The 20,714-nt window shown below is 30.0% G+C and overlaps 3 protein-coding genes across 5 annotated transcripts in view; 2 read left to right on the top strand and 1 right to left on the bottom strand.

Annotated features, from left to right (window-relative positions):
- Positions 1–433: 433 nt before the first annotated feature.
- LOC146527802 (uncharacterized) lies at positions 434–11,251 on the bottom strand. Its single transcript, XM_085205003.1, has 9 exons — positions 10,995–11,251; positions 10,695–10,898; positions 9,736–9,804; positions 8,951–9,076; positions 7,542–7,730; positions 7,098–7,238; positions 5,949–6,674; positions 4,737–4,951; positions 434–4,026 (listed from the first exon to the last, which is right to left on the bottom strand). Exons 1-9 carry the CDS (start codon positions 11,133–11,135, stop codon positions 3,456–3,458), a joined length of 2,382 nt encoding a protein of 793 aa, XP_085061129.1. The 5' UTR covers positions 11,136–11,251; the 3' UTR covers positions 434–3,455.
- A 2,891-nt stretch (positions 11,252–14,142) lies between these two features.
- Positions 14,143–17,236, top strand: Idh (isocitrate dehydrogenase [NADP] cytoplasmic). 2 transcript variants are annotated; one of them, XM_085204783.1, is made up of 2 exons: positions 14,143–14,298; positions 15,868–17,236. In XM_085204783.1, exon 2 carries the CDS (start codon positions 15,876–15,878, stop codon positions 17,100–17,102), a length of 1,227 nt encoding a protein of 408 aa, XP_085060909.1. In that variant the 5' UTR covers positions 14,143–14,298; positions 15,868–15,875; the 3' UTR covers positions 17,103–17,236. The 2 variants fall into 2 exon arrangements, with proteins under 2 accessions (XP_085060909.1, XP_085060910.1); XM_085204784.1 differs by lacking the exon at positions 14,143–14,298 and adding an exon at positions 14,477–14,653.
- Positions 17,237–19,958: 2,722 nt separating this feature from the next.
- ImpE1 (Ecdysone-inducible gene E1) overlaps positions 19,959–20,714 on the top strand; it is a 30,199-nt gene continuing 29,443 nt past the window's right edge. For both annotated transcript variants that reach the window (XM_085204614.1, XM_085204613.1), the window contains exon 1: positions 19,959–20,203. In XM_085204614.1, the coding sequence (XP_085060740.1) occupies positions 20,135–20,203 (69 nt within the window). In that variant the 5' untranslated portion in view covers positions 19,959–20,134. The remainder of the gene's footprint in view (positions 20,204–20,714) is intronic.

Here is a 20,714-nt window from a genome sequence, read left to right as displayed (position 1 = left end):
TTCAAAGAGTAAATTAAGAATCTCTCGATTAATTACTTTGTATAATCTATTTTTATTTATAGGTATAAATAAACAATTCTATTTTTAAACTATATTATCTAAATGTTTTGCTCTACAATTAGAATCGTTTATTTATTTTTTTAATTTACATCGGTAAATTAAAAAAACTACACACTATGTCAATTGCATATAAATATCACATTAATAATCTATTTTTTGGAAATTGAAAAAAAGTCAAGACGGAACGAGAACAAGATACGAGATCATAAGCATAGGAAAATTAGTTCTATTCTTATATTTGTTAAATTACGTTTGTGAAATCAGGACTTGACTTTGTACTTACAAAACTTTACTTTTTATTTTATTTTTTTTATGCCTAATATAGACCGGACATAAATATATAACTAATAATAAGAAATAATACTAACACGTGTTGATTCAATCATCTTATAATTTATTACACAGCCACAATATCTTAATAGAATAAAACATAGTCAATTGATTATATAAATTAACATATAAGAAACACAAAACATAGAAAAATATTCGAGAATAAACAATGCAATATACATAATAGGAAATACTAGAGAAGTGTCCTTATATAATCAAATTTGGTATCAAAATATAAAAATTCTTCTAAAAAAAATTTAAAACAGAATATTTATATAGTTATTGAAATAAGTATCACACTGCTAAGTGTTATTAATAATGAATTTTTAATTGTGTTTATATCTTTGATGTATATATTATTATTGTAAATGCAATATTATAGTTTTTTTTTTAGCAACACTTGCAATTATTGTGACTCTATGTCTATAATTGATAAGTGTCAAATATCAATTTGCATGTTACATTAAAGAGGAGAGTAACCCATTGTTTATAGATTGCCACGGCAAATAATTTAAAACTAAAATATACATGATTGTAAACATTGATTTCTGGGTATTAGCTATCTGTAGGCTAAAGATTTAATACTTAAGAAATATAATTAACAAGTAATTTAAATAAAAACGCTTAATACTTATAAGAATTAATTAAAAACAGTTCCCAAAATAGAAATGTAGTTCTAAAAAAATAGTCTTCAAAAGTCACAACCATTAATGTAATAAGAAACTACGAGTACAACAAACCACATTACATTTCAAGCGTTCTAAAGCCCCGTTTACAACAAGCGATAATACCAAAGACAAAAGCTTACTACCACAAACAACAATTTGTTACATCAATAGCTATAATAATGGACTACATTCTACCATTACCAATCAAGTGGTATAATTTTCAAAATTACTTCTAGAAGTGACATGGATTTTTCGTCATAATAATTATCATGTCTTAAATCGTGATGACTTATTTAAAGAGAGCTTGACTGAGCGTGATAATTTATTAAAGCAAATCCCACTTGCGGAAATATATATTATACTTTTTTTAATAAAGTTGAAACGCTAAAACGCCATTGTTACATAATATTTAAGCTATGTTCTATAAAGATTATCAGATATTTCAAATAATCGAATTAATTTCTTATGGCTGGTGGTTTTTCTTGTTTTTTGCTCTATCGTTATAAAAATGTTGTTGTTACTGTTGTAAAGTGTAAGACAGTGTATAAATTGGAATCTTATGATTATTTAAAGGTAATCATAATTTTAATACATTCTGTGGACATCAATCACGCTCATCAATTAAGACATGAAACGCAAAACACTTATGTCTTTTTGTACTTTCTGATACCGTTCTAATAAAAATATTTAAAGCTAAGCTGAAATGGCCCAAAACCAATAAGTCAAAGCCATAATTTAAAATAAATAAATAATAAACAAGCATCAATTGCACATTATAAAGCTAAATAAATAAGCAGTCTTTTCGTTAAATAACTTAAAGCGTAAAATTGCTGTAAGCTAAAAATATTGCCACAAAAAGCAGTTAGGCGCTATATAAACAAAAAAATTATAAGCACAGAGCGCACAACGGTTATTTGACTTAATATAATTATTTGATTAAAGATTTCTTTTGAAAATATATAATTTCATAAATTTTTAGCTGTTTATTGAGGGTAGCCCCATTAATCTGATATATCGATAATTCTAATTTTGGCCGAAGCATCTAATACATTATTACATTTTAAATAGAGCAATATTTGAATAATAAAAAGACCATTTGTAAACCATTCAGCATACATAACCGAATAAAATAGCTCTTGAAAATTCATTTCAAATAGCTTGAAAATAAGTCAAATTTCCTTATAAAAGTAAAAAAGCAGTCCTAAAAAATTGCATACTTCGCATAAAACATGCTTATTATATATTATAAAATATACAATCTATTTATATGGTTTTTGTAATAAAGACGTGTGACCGACAACCTTGGGGTTTGAAAACATGCCAATAATCTATAATTACTTACTTGATAACGATTAATTATGCAATTATATTTAAATAGATGTGGGCGATTAAGAATATTAACGAGAATCGAAACGAATATTTCGTTTCGATATTATATAATTTAAATATTGAACAAAGTAAGGATTACATATTTCTTTACTAAGAAATACAATTAATCGATTTAAATCACCCACTTCAATTGTACAATATTATATTTAAGAACATTCATAAAGCTTAAAATATAGGATTAGGAATAATGTATTGTATACAGTACATTCTTTAAAAAATTGCAGATGAAATATAGCAATAATCTGTGAATATTTATTTATATGACAGTTATAAAGAACTAAATATTATTTTTATCTATATTCTTATCATGGCAATTATGTACTGTTAAAAATTCAATTAAATTGACATTTTTTTCTGTGTATATGTTAACCTATAATACTGTACTTTTAGACATTGATCATTTTGATCACCTACATTTTGACGCTAAACACCTTAAGCATTATAAACTAGTAAATCAGGTAACTTAAGAGGTAGATAGAATGATTCACTTGAGATTTTTCATTACTGGTAAATGCAATTAAATATCACTTCCTTTTTTTAATTTAAAACAAAACTATATAAATCCTTAATAATAAAATACTTGTCAACACAATATTTATCTATAAAATCAAAATGTCCCTATAATTGGGATTGGTAATGTAATAAAACGATTTAACCAAAAGGTAAAAATTAATATAGCTATTATAAATAGTGTCAACTAGGGGTACTAAAAAAAAAAAAATTAAATAAGGCTATAGAGGTAGCAATTTTTTTGTCGTTTTCAGCATTCTCATTGATATAACAACAACATATTTTAATGTGAATATATTATTAGAATGTGAATAATACAATAATAAACGATATTGTTTAAAAAAAAACCACATATTTATGACTTTTGATAAAATTTTAAAAGTCAAATAGTAAATATTATTATTGAAAAATACTACAATTTGTGCAACCCCCTAGTTCACACTACCTAAATACTCGATAAAAAAAAGTATAAATAATATTGATTATTTAAAAAATCGATTAATTATTTTTAGTCTGTGCATTTTCCGCGTTGGAAGCTAACAGAGCGGACAGAGTAGCGTGAGTTGCGCTCAAATTTCCCGACGTAGGAATCAAATTTGGGTTATTTATAATACCATTTGAACCAGAGCTGACTATAGTAACGTTCGGAGGCGGTGTTACGCCGTTAGCGAAGCCAGTCGACAGTACTTTTTGAGTATTATGCATCATAAAAGACTTAGTTCCTGTACTGCCTAGTGTTAGAACCTTTTTCAGCATAACAGATGAATTACATGCATTGTCTATCATATCTTTCGTTGTAGAAATAGCGTCGTAATCAACATTTTTCTGTGTATGCGAAGGTCGTACAGCCACATTGAAGGACACGGCTGAGGGAGAGCGATTGATAATATTTTTTGAAACTATAGCATTATGTAGGATGTTTCCTGTGGGGAATGATTTAGATGTGACATTGACATACTGAGGAGTCGCCATGATGGCGGTGGAGGTTCGTGTGCCGAAACCGATGATACTGGCCGTGCCTTGAGACATTACTGTGCTGATTGTACCAGATTTTGTGTTAATTGGTATGCTGTAACAAAAAAAATTGATAATTTAGGTTTTGAATAACTGCACATTGACTTTGAGACTCACTTAAATCGATCTCCTATTACAACTTTTAAGCAGTTTTTTTATAAGTTTTATATATTATTTGTAAGCTGCAAGTAAATCGCCTCACGAAAATACTAGGTATAAAATACACAATATATTGACAAAGGCATTTTATATATGAAAATGTTGAAATTTCATATAAAAATTCCAAGCCACGCCTCTTAGGTGGTATCCAAGCGCTCTTTGGAAAGAAAACTATATAAATTAGAATTAGGCTTTATTTTGATATATTGTAGTATGTTTGTTCTATTTGCCTGATGTATATTTATTTGAAGATTTTTACAGAGTGCAAAGGCTCATACCCAAATAAGAAATGATCATCAAATCAATATAGCATAAGAGATTGCAGTAGTGTATACACATTTTTTATTATCTTAGAGAAACATTTGCAAACTTTAGATTTCAACTGTTAGTAATTAGTAATTACTAATGTAAATAAATAAAAAGAGTGACTGGGCATTGCACAGCTGTGTTGCGTTGTGAATGTTTACATTTAAAATAAAATTGTAAATTTCTCAATACTTAACTGGTTTAACACAATGAACATTCACCTACCAATCAACATGCGAATTCCCAGTGTACTTCTTACTCTAACACTACAAATACAGTCCAAAAAACATCTCAACTCACCTACGTATCATATGCGAATTGGAACCCGGTATACTTTGTATGGTGACCGTTGCCTGCGGCACGTGCTGCACGGAGCGGGGCGCAGGGGCCTTGCTGGTGTAGTAGTGGACGGTGCTGCCGGTGATACGCGGCGCGAGGTGGGTGACCGGCACGCTGTGGACCATGCCACTGGTGGTAGACGCTACTGTTATACACTTTGTTGTGTTGCTTGTGAACTGAGAATGTAAACAAATAATATCAGTTATTATCATTTTTTTCTTAGATTTTTACCATATAAACATTTAGCAGGTGAGACAGAAAATACCATGTGTTAAGACACTTCGTTCCGCACTTATAACAAAATGAAATTAATAGTTTCTTTGAGTGAAAATCAAATATCTATAACATTTAAATTATTTCACTAATCACCACTACAGAGAATGAAATATGACAATTTAAAACTTAATGACTGGGGATACAAAATTCAAGATAAAATGATGATACATTATGGAATTTGTCACAAAACAAGATTCAAGGACTTATATAAACAATACTAATGTAATACATAGTGTATATATTATTTCCAGAGTGAAGTATAACATAGTTGTTAACATACTCCGTTTCCCACTATCTGTCAAATTTTAAGAGTATTGCATGGCAGAGTTCAACACCATGCATTGACTTCGTACCAGAGCGAAGAAATTAAAATATTAATAAATAAAAATTCATTACCCCAAATGGGAATTAAGCCCATAACCATCGCATTTACAATAACACATTTGTGGCCCTATTTATGCGCAACAGCGGCCTAATAAATATTATTGTTATTCACATACAATAACATTTATAGTGCAGAAATGGCGTATCTTAAAGTCATAGGTTATCGGTACATTTGCCGTACGAAATTAATGAATTATGATGTTGATTATATTAACGATTGCTCCAGAGCAAAATTTTGAATAGTTTAGTAACAAATCCATCTCAAGTTGAACGCGAAAATTTAGTGCGAAGGAGAAATATAACTGTAAGTATTTTTTTAAATATTTATAGAGATTTTACGAATATTTTTATATTTTATTATTATTATTATGTTTTTTTACACTATTTATATAGCAAGTGTTATTGTGGAATAACACTTTATGTACAGATTTTGTGCATTGGCTTCAATATAATAATAAGTCTAAGCGGGCAAAGCCACTTATGGGTGGCTAATAAACTATAAAAGATACTTACATTACTAGTATTGAGAGTGGTGCCCAAATCAAATTCATCGCCAACTAGAGTAATAGTATCTGGATTCGCTCCAGTCAACTTCTCAATAGTTTTCCTAGCATCTGCGTCACTTTCAATATTACCCAAATTGCGACTCAAAAACTCTATATCAGATTCTAACAAGCCATCAAGACTTTGATCATCATCTGCCTTACAAAGATCGAAATCATCATTTTCCAATTTTATATCCTCCACTTTGATTTCATCCATATCAATTTCATCTATATTCTCAATCTTAACACTAACATCTAAATCACACACTTTGAGACCATCTACTTTGATTTCATCCAGATCTTCCATTTTGATTCCATCCACTTTTATATCATCCATATCCTCTACTTTTATATCGGCAAAATCCTCTTTGTCCATTGGAACTTCAGAGAATGCTCTAGAATTGTCTGTATTAGTCATATATTGACTTGCATTGAAATTTGCTGAATCAAAATCATCATGTACTTCTAGTTTAATGTCGTCGATTTTGAATTTATCTTCTTGTGAACTGCTTGTCGACGGTTGGGGACTGTCAGCGTTGGTTAGGTCTCCACTAAGTGCTCTTTTTAATGCATAAGCTTTAATCTTTCGTAGAATGAATGGTGGCACTTTGAATCCAGTAAGTTCTCCTAATAATGGGAGTGAACTATGTTTGTAGGCATCACTTGATGCAAGCTCTTCAATATCCTCTAACACCTGTAAAACATATAAAAAAATATAAAACATTTTTTATTGTTTTATAAAAAAATAAGCTTCACGTTGTATCCCGCACACAGCCGGGTAGGCATAGGGAACCTAGTGCTGAGTGGCGGAACTCAACGCCGCGCTTTCCCTCCAGACCAGAGCAAAGAAATAGAAATGGGAATGAAGTGTCTTATTGTTTTAAGTTTCTTAAATAAATATTAAATTATAAAATATCACTTTCACAGCAAAAAGTCATATTTTACTGTGAAAACATAAATATGCGTTTAATATGTTTAATTTGAATGTAGAGAATTTTTAACACAAATTCATAACACAATCTTATGACAGTTTACTCTAAACTAAATACACAAATTTAAAAAAATCTACTTAAACTATTATACACAAATTGAATATCTCCATGCAAATAAATATTACCATAATGTAAGTTTTGCCTCCAACAGCATTGGCGAGGTTATGATTAGCTATCCACTCCTTATCTGCACTATCGGCAGGGTAGCGGAGCAGCCCAGCATGTCTTGTGTATAACCGACCACGGGAGTTACCTAGTCCTAGCACCTACATCCAAAAAAAAAATTATAAACAACAGAGTTCAATACAGAAACGTACAAACATACAAAAAAATGTGTGTTTATAATTTATACAATATATTTATATATTATCAATTCTCTTAACATCTCACACATTCATGGGTTTCTGGCAGAGATATCTCCTCAATATAAGTTATCCATCATAGTCATCAAGTGACTGAATGAGTAAGGTGAATGAATTACTTAATATTTTCACTTCCTTGCTTTAGTAACTTTGAGATTTCGCATTTCTAAATGCAAAATAGGTGCAGCATGCAGCTTTCATTCTTACTTTGTGAGCATGAGATCCCATTATAAACAGTGTATCTTGTGTCAGTCTCGCCGGGTTCCATTTCTCCGGATCACGCAATCCTGGCGCTGGTGACGATGACCTGCTATCATTGTCCTCTTGCTTAATCTTTTTTACTTTTGTAAGATCTGTGTCCATCTCTGTTTCCTTTCTTTTATTCAATGATGAATTCTGTAACATAAAATTAGCATTCAAATCGGATAAGTCATTCCTGATTAGAATGCACAAACACAGAAAAAAATAAAAATAAATAATGTTTTGGGTTCTATTGATAAATGCCCCTGCCATATTCTATTACATTAACATTTTTTTTTGAAAAATTGGTTTTCCAAAAAAATTGTATAATTTATATATATAAAAGGACTTGTCCTCACTGACTGAGGTAAGATGCACGCACAGCCGTAACCGCTGATGACAGAAACGTGAAATTTGGACAGATGTTTACTTTCGTAATCTGGACATCCACTAAGAAGGGATTTTGATAAATTTTAACCTTAAAGGGGTGAAATAGGGGTTGAAAGTTTGTATGGAAAAAAAATTAAATCGGCGCCGATTTTTATAAAATTTGAAATTTAGATTTTTAAAAGTATTTAATTGAACACGTGTTTCGTGTTTTTTTAGAATACACCTCCTAAGGGTGCAAATAAGGGGTTGAAAGATATTTATGGAAAAATCTTAAAAACGCCACCGATTATTATAAAATTTTAAATTTGAACTCTTAAAAATGTTTCATTGAACATATGTGTCGTGGTTTATTAGAATTCACTCCTAAATAAGCGAGCGAAGCTGCGCGCGTCCGCTAGTCTATATATATAAAAGGACTTGTCCTCACTGACTGAGGTAAGACGCACGCACAGCCGTAACCGCTGATGGTAGAAACGTAAAATTTGGACAGAAGTTTACTTTCGTAATCTGGACATCCACTAAGAAGGGATTTTAAAAAATGTTAACCGTAAAGGGGTGAAATAAGGGTTCAAAGTTTGTATGGAAAAAAATTTAAATGGGCACCGATTTTTATAAAATTTGAAATTTAGATTTTTAAAAGTATTTAATTGAATACGTGTTTCGTTCGTTTCGTTTTCTAGAATTCTCTCTCTAGGGGTGCAAATAAGGGGTTGAAAATCAGTATGGAAAAATCTTTAAATCGTCACCGATTTTTATAAAAATCGAAACTTGGCCTCTTAAAAATATTTCATTGAACACGTGTTTCATGGTTTATTAGAATTCGCCCCTAAGCAACACGCAGACGAAGCTGCGCGCGTCCGCTAGTGTAAAATATAAATAACAGTTTATTTAAAATTCTTGGTCTCTTGTTTTTTAATAATTAAATGTCTTTAGTCTTCCTATGAATCAAATATATGTATATAAGTAGTGCTCAAATTAAGACTTACCGAATCTTTAGTCAATTTATTGTCTGTTTCAACATCACTTGTTTCAAAAGTTGCCGGTACTACACGTGGTGGCGTGGAGTACAGCAGCCTGGTTGCATCCAACATTGCACGGCAAACTGCACGGACCTAGAATTTTTGTTTAGCTATACTTTACTATTTAGAATATGGAATGCTATATAATTATATAGGTATGTCAGTGTTAAGGGGCTGAGGGCAGTACCTAAGAATTGAAACTCAAGTGAAGTTTTACCTGGGCCTTTTAAATATGTATTAATACTTGTTTCTATTGTCCCAGCTCCTCCTTCTACCAGCACTAAATTCAAATGAATTAAAAAAATGGTCTTAAACTATAATTTTAATTTAATTTGTACATAGTGTAAGAGCAAAATCTTTTTATAGTTTACTTAAAGAACTTGGTGGATATTAAACTAATATTAATGCATTTTTAGAACCTACTTTAAAACCTGTATTAGTAGAATATTTTCAAATTTTGAGTCAATGGAAAGGCTAATAATGTTAAAGCACATTTTAAAGGGTTTTTTAAGCTGCATGCTCTTCTAAGTTGTGATAAGTTTTGTTAACTGTTATAGATGAGTATTGGTCTAAGTTGTTTGTTTAAGGAAGATGTTATGTAAATTTACAAAAAAAAATATTCCCAAATATTCCCAAATGAACAATAAGACAATATAAAAAAGTAATTATTCATTTCATTGACATGTAAGTAAATGTTTATTGCTTACTTATTGAATATATAGAGTAATAATTGATTTAATTATTCTACATACCTGATCTTCACTTACAGATTCATCTCCTAAATTTAATCTAATATTGTTGACGGCAGGAACAAAGAATTTCTGTAAAAATAATAATAATAAATTAGTTTATAATAAACTATATTATGCAGAGATTTTGAAAAGCATTTTTGAAACATGTAAATAAAAAATTAAAATAAGTAAAAGATGAAAAAATAAACAAGCAGCTAAGTTATTTAAACTTGAAGAGCTTTGTTCAACAACAAGTAAAATTTAAATTTGAAGAATAAAAGTGGGAAAATTTAAAGAATTTAATCATTGCATTCAATTCAGATTTATAATTATTCTATATCATACATAAATAGGTATATATTTTTTGGGTTTTATGCTTTATCATGTATTACAAGGTAAGGCCGAGAAGACTAGTGTAGTGTAGTCCCTGGTCTCTAATTTCAAGTTTGAAATATTGTGTGTTGAGTGATAAACACAATACTGCACTTTATGTTACCAAAGCAAGGAGATAAAAATAATTCATTCCCCCTAGTAAATATTGAACTTACAACTTTGCACTTATTTTATAATTGGACTCTATGGCCTCAACACAGATATACTATTTTATATATATTTTATAATATAAATTTAAAATACTTTCATTATAATAATCTTTAAATGAAAATATGATAATACACTTAATATTCTTGCATTTCAAATGGGATCAATACATAATTTTCCAGCTGAATTGATAATATTTATGATGCATTACTATAACTTTTTACTTGAAACTAGAATTTTAATTTTAAACAATCTTATCTAAATTTAAAGTTACATTTAGATAAATTTCATTTCAAATTTATCTAACTGCACTCATGAGTGTAAATATCTCATTCATGAATGAGGTATTTACATTTAAATTTAATCATGTTCAAATTTTTATATTCATAGCCAATTTACTACAAATATGTACTCTTAAATTAAGAAAAATAATAACTTACTTCTAAGTATTTTTTGATAACTTGATCAATTTCTCGAGTAACTGCAGATTGTATAGTTTGGCGTAGCATATCTAGAGATTTATTGGCACTTGCTCGAAATTCAGCAATAGGTCTTGAATGCGGCTGCACAGGACCAGGTAGACTAAATCTTCTATGCATAGCAGCGAGTGTACTAATGGCTATTTGACGAGTAATAGGCTGTTTCTGAACAATCACATATATAAATAAATTTACCAAAACTGTGAATGAAAACATGAATCTCACTGGTACTAACAATAATAACTAACATATTTTACTTACCGTTTGCATATTTACTGGAGTTCCTGTACGAATATTAATAATTTTGGCTGGTGACTGAAAGTTCCATGAACCGTTGGTATTTTCCAATACTGCTACGTTTTTATTAGCGTCTACACTACCATTATTCTTTTGAATCACCATTTCGATTAAAATGCTATTGCTAATTTCATTAATAATCTTCTCATAGTTTACGTTATTGCACTTATACGCAAAGTTCACAAATACAAATTATATTACAATTCAATGTTTGAAAAGCTTAGTTAATCAATTTCCAAGTTCGTTACACGCATACATACTATATAAATTATTTAATTTTAAAAATTGTTATAACAATTGCACAGTCACCTAAGTCAATTTAATTATAAGAAAATTAAATGAAGTTTCTTTATTTTTAATAGTTACATATATTATTTATCGTTTGATTTTAAAGTACTTATTTTATTTATTATGAAAATATATTTTTTATTGACAAATAGAAAGGGTATCGTAAAACAAGGCGTAGACGTAGTACGCCAAACGACTAGGGCTGCGAAATCAAGATATATCAGTATGCGATTGAAACTACAAATCTATATAATGTAGATAAAAATAGTTTCTATGAATAAATTACTTATTATAACGAAGCCTTATCATACTGAGGTCAGTCGTAGCGCAGGGGCACAAAGTGTAACTGTAAAATTGACTGGTTGTGGGTTCGATCCCTACTCGAGGAGAAAAAAATATTTATTTAAATTTATAAAGTTATTACTCCGACTCCTATTGATTATAGCCTAATGTAATATAATCCTTAATCATCTATCGAAGAAGGCTTCGATAGATGAACCATGCGACATAAAAATATGCATATTAATTAATATATCTGTACAATAGGCTCATAAAACGAAAGATAAATAATCTTATCACTTTAATATAATATATATTAGGAAATGGTGTTTTAAGATTAATTTGAAAATTTACATGTTGAGATTGAGTGAAATTGAGTCGAGATAACAGTGGAACATAGGTTGTGTCAACCCTGAACAACAATTTTCCCATACATCCCTTGTGAGTTTATCTACCCCGCGATTTCTATTCACCCCAATTAACCGGTATGTAGATACATAAATCTGAGCTATGAACTTAGATTTAAATCTTTTTATTGTTTATTGCGGAATAAAAAAAATATTCCTTGTAGTAATTTGTTTTTTTTTTAATACAGTAATATTGTTGATTTTAACGTTGTAATAGTTTTTTAACGTTTTTTTATTTGGCAGCTCTGATCAAATTTCAAACGTCACAAGTCAACTCTCAATATATCCATAATTTTCAAGGACAGCAAATAGAAGAAAGCTTCGATTAGCAAAAAATATTTGTTTAGATTACAGAAAAAAATAAATTGAACTTTTAACTTGTTGAACATCGGTGCTACTATAAAAGTAAGGATCTATTTAACTTATATGTTAATATATACTTTTGTTAGTGAAAATCAAATAAACCTTTAGGAATCGATAATACTAATAATTATTTATACCACCTATTACCACGTAGCCAAACGATACAGTAATCTGTGATATCTGTCGAGAGTTTCTTTTTATAATAATATGTAAAATAATAGCCTCACACCAAACTCGACTATCAATTACTTAAGTCGAATTTTATTATTCAGTTGCTTACTAGGCAGTCACTTCACTCTGGCCATTGGCTTCGAAACGATCGTGACGTTACGACGTTTCACATAACTGTTTAATTATAACGTTATCGAATTTTGTAGTGAATTTAAATCACATACTGGTAAGTTCTCACTCATTCCATATAAAGAGTAATTTTAAATGGTAAATAGATTTGTATTTATTTTAACTCGCTTTTAAGTCTTAATTTTATTTACGTTTTCAATGCAACTATTTAAAAAAATGAACTTTGTACTGGGAAAACTAGTTTTTTGTAAGATGGTAATGTGTTGCTTAATATCATAATAACAGTTTTTATTCTTTATTACATATTTAGTATATGAATATGTATAAATTAGTTTTTATAGCATTTTATAATTACATTCTATTTAAAATTTTCATGAGAACTATGCCATGTGAAAGAATAATCACAATTTGTTCTCAATTCAAATAATACTTTGCTAGCTTTGCTTTCAGTTTATATAATACTTAGTTCATTAAATTCTTGTCTAAAACTTTATGACATCATGTTGATGTATTTTTTTAAGTATTTGCGATTATAAACAACACATAATTCTTTAATCTTTGCATACTTTAATTTATTTTTAGGACTTATCTGTAAAATTATATCAATTTATGTTTAATTATTTTGGCACTCTCTCGTAACATTGTGAAATATTACAAAACCCTAGTCAACAATAAATCAATATCTTTTTTTTAATTGCTTTATACTTAATTTTACACATAATATAGTGTGTTTATATGTGGAATAAAGTAAATAAAAAAAATATTGTGTTAAGACAGTCCATTCTCTAGTGCTCAATTTTCAGGCTTTGCATGTTAGCAATAGAGATCAACATTAATCTTCCTTGAGAATATAATAATTAATTGGTCTAAGTGGGCACCAAACCCACAACCATAGCATTTACAGTAAGAGCCTTTTTCTCCTCGAGGAGAAAAAAATATTTATTTAAATTTATAAAGTTATTACTCCGACTCCTATTGATTATAGCCTAATGTAATATAATCCTTAATCATCTATCGAAGAAGGCTTCGATAGATGAACCATGCGACATAAAAATATGCATATTAATTAATATATCTGTACAATAGGCTCATAAAACGAAAGATAAATAATCTTATCACTTTAATATAATATATATTAGGAAATGGTGTTTTAAGATTAATTTGAAAATTTACATGTTGAGATTGAGTGAAATTGAGTCGAGATAACAGTGGAACATAGGTTGTGTCAACCCTGAACAACAATTTTCCCATACATCCCTTGTGAGTTTATCTACCCCGCGATTTCTATTCACCCCAATTAACCGGTATGTAGATACATAAATCTGAGCTATGAACTTAGATTTAAATCTTTTTATTGTTTATTGCGGAATAAAAAAAATATTCCTTGTAGTAATTTGTTTTTTTTTTAATACAGTAATATTGTTGATTTTAACGTTGTAATAGTTTTTTAACGTTTTTTTATTTGGCAGCTCTGATCAAATTTCAAACGTCACAAGTCAACTCTCAATATATCCATAATTTTCAAGGACAGCAAATAGAAGAAAGCTTCGATTAGCAAAAAATATTTGTTTAGATTACAGAAAAAAATAAATTGAACTTTTAACTTGTTGAACATCGGTGCTACTATAAAAGTAAGGATCTATTTAACTTATATGTTAATATATACTTTTGTTAGTGAAAATCAAATAAACCTTTAGGAATCGATAATACTAATAATTATTTATACCACCTATTACCACGTAGCCAAACGATACAGTAATCTGTGATATCTGTCGAGAGTTTCTTTTTATAATAATATGTAAAATAATAGCCTCACACCAAACTCGACTATCAATTACTTAAGTCGAATTTTATTATTCAGTTGCTTACTAGGCAGTCACTTCACTCTGGCCATTGGCTTCGAAACGATCGTGACGTTACGACGTTTCACATAACTGTTTAATTATAACGTTATCGAATTTTGTAGTGAATTTAAATCACATACTGGTAAGTTCTCACTCATTCCATATAAAGAGTAATTTTAAATGGTAAATAGATTTGTATTTATTTTAACTCGCTTTTAAGTCTTAATTTTATTTACGTTTTCAATGCAACTATTTAAAAAAATGAACTTTGTACTGGGAAAACTAGTTTTTTGTAAGATGGTAATGTGTTGCTTAATATCATAATAACAGTTTTTATTCTTTATTACATATTTAGTATATGAATATGTATAAATTAGTTTTTATAGCATTTTATAATTACATTCTATTTAAAATTTTCATGAGAACTATGCCATGTGAAAGAATAATCACAATTTGTTCTCAATTCAAATAATACTTTGCTAGCTTTGCTTTCAGTTTATATAATACTTAGTTCATTAAATTCTTGTCTAAAACTTTATGACATCATGTTGATGTATTTTTTTAAGTATTTGCGATTATAAACAACACATAATTCTTTAATCTTTGCATACTTTAATTTATTTTTAGGACTTATCTGTAAAATTATATCAATTTATGTTTAATTATTTTGGCACTCTCTCGTAACATTGTGAAATATTACAAAACCCTAGTCAACAATAAATCAATATCTTTTTTTTAATTGCTTTATACTTAATTTTACACATAATATAGTGTGTTTATATGTGGAATAAAGTAAATAAAAAAAATATTGTGTTAAGACAGTCCATTCTCTAGTGCTCAATTTTCAGGCTTTGCATGTTAGCAATAGAGATCAACATTAATCTTCCTTGAGAATATAATAATTAATTGGTCTAAGTGAGCACCAAACCCACAACCATAGCATTTACAGTAAGAGCCTGTCCAATTGTGCCCCAATAGTGATAATTACAAATGATCTAAGTATTTATGCAAATGTGAATTAAATAAAATTTAAAGTAATGTTACTAAATTCACTTGCTTTATTTGAATTCATGATAAGTCATGGTCTTACTACAAGGGTCACATTTTATTATTACAATACTAAAATAGTTTTATATTGAATATAGTGTATGCAAGTAATTTATGCTGTTTTAAAAACCTGTAATTATAATTTTTATTTAAAAATATATAAAAATACAAAAAAAAGGTATTAATAATTAATTAATATATCAACATAGTATCTTTGATTTATTAACATGAAAAAATATATATTTTTTATAATTATATGCAAGCTGTACTTTTGTATTTATATATTAAAATATATAATTTGTTTTGTAGGTTTCAAAATGTCGAAAATAAAGGCCGGACCTGTTGTTGACATCCTCGGCGATGAAATGACTAGAATTATTTGGGATTTAATCAAGGATAAATTAATTTTGCCATTTTTGGACATTGAATTACATGTTTACGATTTAGGAATGGAAAATCGTGACAAAACCGATGACCAAGTAACAATTGATTGCGCAAATGCTGTTAAAAAATATAATGTCGGCATTAAATGCGCTACTATCACTCCTGACGAAAAAAGAGTTGAAGAATTCAATTTGAAAAAAATGTGGAAGAGCCCTAATGGAACTATTCGTAACATTCTTGGGGGAACTGTTTTTAGGGAAGCCATTATTTGTAAAAATATTCCCCGATTGGTGACTGGATGGGATAAGCCAATTATAATTGGTCGTCACGCGCATGCTGATCAGTACAAAGCTACAGATTTTGTAGTGCCTGGCGCAGGAAAATTGGAACTTGTGTTTACACCTCCATCTGGAGAGCCAATTAGACATGTCGTAAACGAGTATAAAGGCGCAGGTGTTGCTCTCGGTATGTTCAATACTGATGAGTCTATTATTGATTTTGCACACTCATCTTTCAAATACGCTTTGGATAGAAAATACCCTCTATACCTTAGTACCAAGAACACAATTCTCAAAAAGTACGATGGTCGCTTCAAGGACATCTTCCAAGAAATTTACGACAAAGAATACAAGAGCCAGTTTGACAGTGCCGGTATTTGGTACGAGCATAGGCTGATTGACGATATGGTTGCCTACGCCATGAAATCTGAGGGAGGATTCGTATGGGCCTGCAAGAACTACGATGGAGACGTGCAGTCCGACTCAGTTGCTCAAGGGTACGGATCACTGGGTCTCATGACGTCAGTGCTGATCTGCCCCGATGGCAAAACTGTGGAGGCTGAGGCGGCCCACGGCACAGTCACAAGGCACTACCGTTTCTACCAGCAAGGAAAGGAGACATCCACAAACCCTATCGCGTCTATCTTCGCTTGGACTAGGGGACTCTTGCATCGTGCTAAGTTAGACAACAACGATGCACTTAAAAACTTCGCTGAAAGTCTTGAGAAAGTTTGTATTGACACTATCGAATCTGGTGTAATGACTAAGGACCTCGCTATTTGCATCAAGGGCATGAACAACGTTAAGAGATCTGATTATTATGAAACCTTTGAGTTCATAGACAAGCTAGCTGAAAATTTGAAAAAGAGCTTAGGCCAGTGACTAAATAAGAAGAAAATGTGTAATCTTTAATAAGTTTTCTATTTATATAAATCATTTTATAAACATGTATGGATGGTATAAGGATATATTAAGGCATTTATTTAAATTTCAATAAATTATACAATTTTAACAAACATGCAGTTTTATTTCAAATTCTTAAAAAAATAGGTAATATTTTACATTATCAACAATTATTATCTTGATACCACATACATCCACGATAAGTGATGATAAGTTGAGACCACAATGTGCAAAGATCACAATGTTTTGTACAGAGTAAATACAATTATAATATCAAGGTCATCAACGTTTATGTTTATCGATAAGTTAAAAAAATACTTTTTATGAAATCTATGAAAGGTACATACATAAACACCAAATATAGTTTTATGAGCATCACGCTGTATCCCGCACGCAGGTTAGGCAGAGGGAGCAGACCTAGTGTTAGACACTTTTCCCCATTTTCTCAAATTCGAGGCATTGCGTGTTGAGTGGCGGAACTCTACGCTTCTGCCTAGGTATCGGAGCAAAGAAATTAAAGTAATAAATAAAAATACGTTCTCCCGAGTGGGAATCGAATCCACAACCGTCGCGTTACAGTCAAACGATTGTGTCCCTGCTCCGTGACGGCCTCTATAATTATCGCTCTTAATAGACTACTGCCATAATTAATTCACACATAAGTTAGTATAATAAATTGTAACTGATCGCTGTATATAAAACAAATGAGAAAAATAATTACAATTATAAACAATAATTTTTAATGATTTTATCTTTTTACCTATATATTTGTGCACGCTTATCTCAGAAACAGCTTAACTGATTTACATTCAGATTTTAGTATTGTATTTTTGTAAAATCTTTCCTTAACATACTATATTTATACTTTTTTTATTTATGAACCGATTGAAATTAAGCAAACATTAGTTTTATTCTTAAATAAAAAAAGTTAGGTATATTAATATAAAGTATTTTATTCAACGAAAATACAAAATAACTATTACTGGATTGGCTGAAACCTTACTTTTCAATGTATAGATATTGTATTTGAAAGGATAATGTTAGTAGAACCGGATAGTATTTCAGATTAGTAAATAAATAATTGCACAGTTCAAGAGGGCGAAGCCGCGACCGAGTTATGAATAAATCATCTCGGTTTTGAAACATGACTGGATCTAATAGGGTCGAGGGTTCGATTCCGATTCCTAGTAAATATTTGGCATTTAAAATATTTTTGGTTGTCAAGCTCCGTAGACGACCTACCTACGATGTTGAGTGACGTCATCTATAATTTATGACCATCGGAGTGTGGGACTATCCTTAACTTATAATATTACTCACAAAATAGAAATTTAGGCCAGTCATGGTGCAGTGACATATGTGTGTGACTATAAATACTACAGGTTGAGGGTTCGATTCCCAGCGGAGAGGATAAAAAAAATGTATATTTTCATTTCTTCGCTCTGATGTCGAGGCAAAGCGCAAGAATTCAGTGGAAAGTGGAGAGCAGAGTGTTTTAAAATTAGGCTACCTCTACCTATCCTGGATACAGCGTGAAGCTTAAAAAACCACTTAAAAATCTTTGAAGAATAAACATTTTGCCTAATATTATATATTGCAAAATCAATAGACTACAGTTTCATAATACTTAATACTCGTATTATCAGTACAAAATGCTCAGCCGTACCTTATCATCGAGATTATTATCTACGACATTTTTGTTACTTAGAAGTTAAGTTAGTCAGAAAAAAACAATTCGATTGGACATTTAGCAGATAATAAAGAAAATAATGCGCCGATATAATTATTTTCTTTCCTAAAACAATTTACACCTAAAAAATATAAGAGCAAAGTATTACGTTGGAAGAAGACGTTTCGTGCTCTAAGAAAATAAACAGGCATAAGAAAGTTTTAACTGTATGTAATAAAATTGTAAATTTGTAACTGATCTCTCTTTGTACATGAAAGATATGTAACTAAGAAAATCAATATTGAATATATTTATCAACGAAATAAAGCCTAAAATGTCTTTTTTTAATTTTTTATCTGTTTGCCTGTGCATAAAAAAGAAATTACAAATTTCAGAAATGGCTTAACCGATTTAAATGTAGTTTTTACTATTGTATTGTGATAACAGCTTCACGCTGTATCCCGCACACAGCAGGGTAGGCAGAGGGAACCTAATGTTAAGACACTCCGTTTCCTACTTTCTGCCGAATTTTGGAGGCTTTGCGTGTTGATGAACCTGAAAAAAAAAGGTTAATATTGTAATTTTATTAAACTTTTATTTATTATATTTTATTAAACTTTAATATACATTAATATTGTATATTAAAGTTAATTATTTTCTGCCTGTTAAGTAAGTAGGACTAGATAGTAATAATTCTTCGCTTATTTTAATGTTTGTAAAGTGTACGATGTAGAAGGTAAAGTAAAAAGACTGCTTTCCTCTTTTTGCGTTTTCAACGTGAATGGAGACGCTCAATGTCGGTATACTGCTACGCCTGGAGGCAGACGCTGTAAAGCTAAAATCTCCACAAATAGCTAGAATACTAAAGTACTATAAAATAGACATATTTTACATAAGAGTTATGTATATTTTTAAAATATAACTAAGTTTTAAAGAAATATTGGTGTTTAAACATTATAGAAAATTGGTTTTATAAATGTGTGTGTAAATATTTATTTCGCATAAAACGTTTCAGAATCGCTTTAGCTTTCTAATAGCTAGGGTCCTTGTGGGACAATCAAAAAATAACTTTTCTTAGTGAATTACCGGAGGCGGTTGACGCGGTTTCCCCTTCAAGAACGTCCCTCCCGCCATTTCTCCCTCCGTAGAGCCATTCAGAGCCAGAGACGGTTCGCGAAGCTCTCACGGTGCTTACTCCTTCAGTTTAGCGGGCAAGCCGTCGCAATACACTTGTGTACTGTGTACACCCGGCTCAAACGTTTGGCGGGAACGGCGATCGCGCAATACCATTGTTTTTCTAGAATAAAATAGTAGAAATATTTCTTATAAAGTTCAGTGATTTATGTTTACAATGTATTTAAATCAATTATGTTACCTGCCTATGCAAAAGCTCATCGCAATTGTCATTTTGGTAAGCTTTTAGACAATTTGTTGATGTATTTTTTTTAAATATCGAACTTCTTATTTTTTGTCGTTTTTTAATTAGGCTATGACCTAAAACTTTCAATATTTACACTGGTTCTACAATTATATGTATTTTTATTTTAAAATAAATATTAATTTATTACTATATTTATTATCATTTAGACGTAATAGTAAATATAACATTTTCTCATATAAGACTCCTAATTAACCTACTGTAATTTATACCAACTATTTGTGAATAATAATTTACACCTGTTTATATACATACAAACCTCAAACCACAACCTAAGGTCGTCTGTGAATATATGATCTAACCGGAAAAATATCACATTGTTTCATTATAAAAATCGATTTTTGATTCAAAATCTAGGATAAATAAAATCCAAATCACGATCTGCAAGGGCGGAGATGCATACAGCTCAGAGAACCGCTAGGCTACCATATCAATTACTAGCGCCGCTTGGGTGCACCCAATTACTAGCTCTGCTTCACATGAT

This window comes from Heliconius melpomene, chromosome 20 (genome assembly GCF_056956725.1).
Source record: "Heliconius melpomene rosina isolate 202511_hmr_F chromosome 20, ASM5695672v1, whole genome shotgun sequence".
In the NCBI taxonomy this organism is placed as follows: Eukaryota; Metazoa; Arthropoda; class Insecta; order Lepidoptera; family Nymphalidae; genus Heliconius; species Heliconius melpomene.
Note: the sequence above shows the minus strand (reverse complement) of the source record. Positions and strands in the feature narration are given on the sequence as shown.

Coding starts and splice junctions, on each gene's coding strand:
- LOC146527802 (XM_085205003.1), bottom strand. CDS start 11,135: ATGGTGATTCAAAAGAATAATGGTAGTGTAGACGCTAATAAAAACGTA. Junction 10,899..10,994: donor CTCCAGTAAATATGCAAACG/GTAAGTAAAATA, acceptor GTGATTGTTCAG/AAACAGCCTATTACTCGTCA. Junction 4,952..5,948: donor CCACTCTCAATACTAGTAAT/GTAAGTATCTTT, acceptor TTACATTCTCAG/TTCACAAGCAACACAACAAA.
- Idh (XM_085204783.1), top strand. CDS start 15,876: ATGTCGAAAATAAAGGCCGGACCTGTTGTTGACATCCTCGGCGATGAA.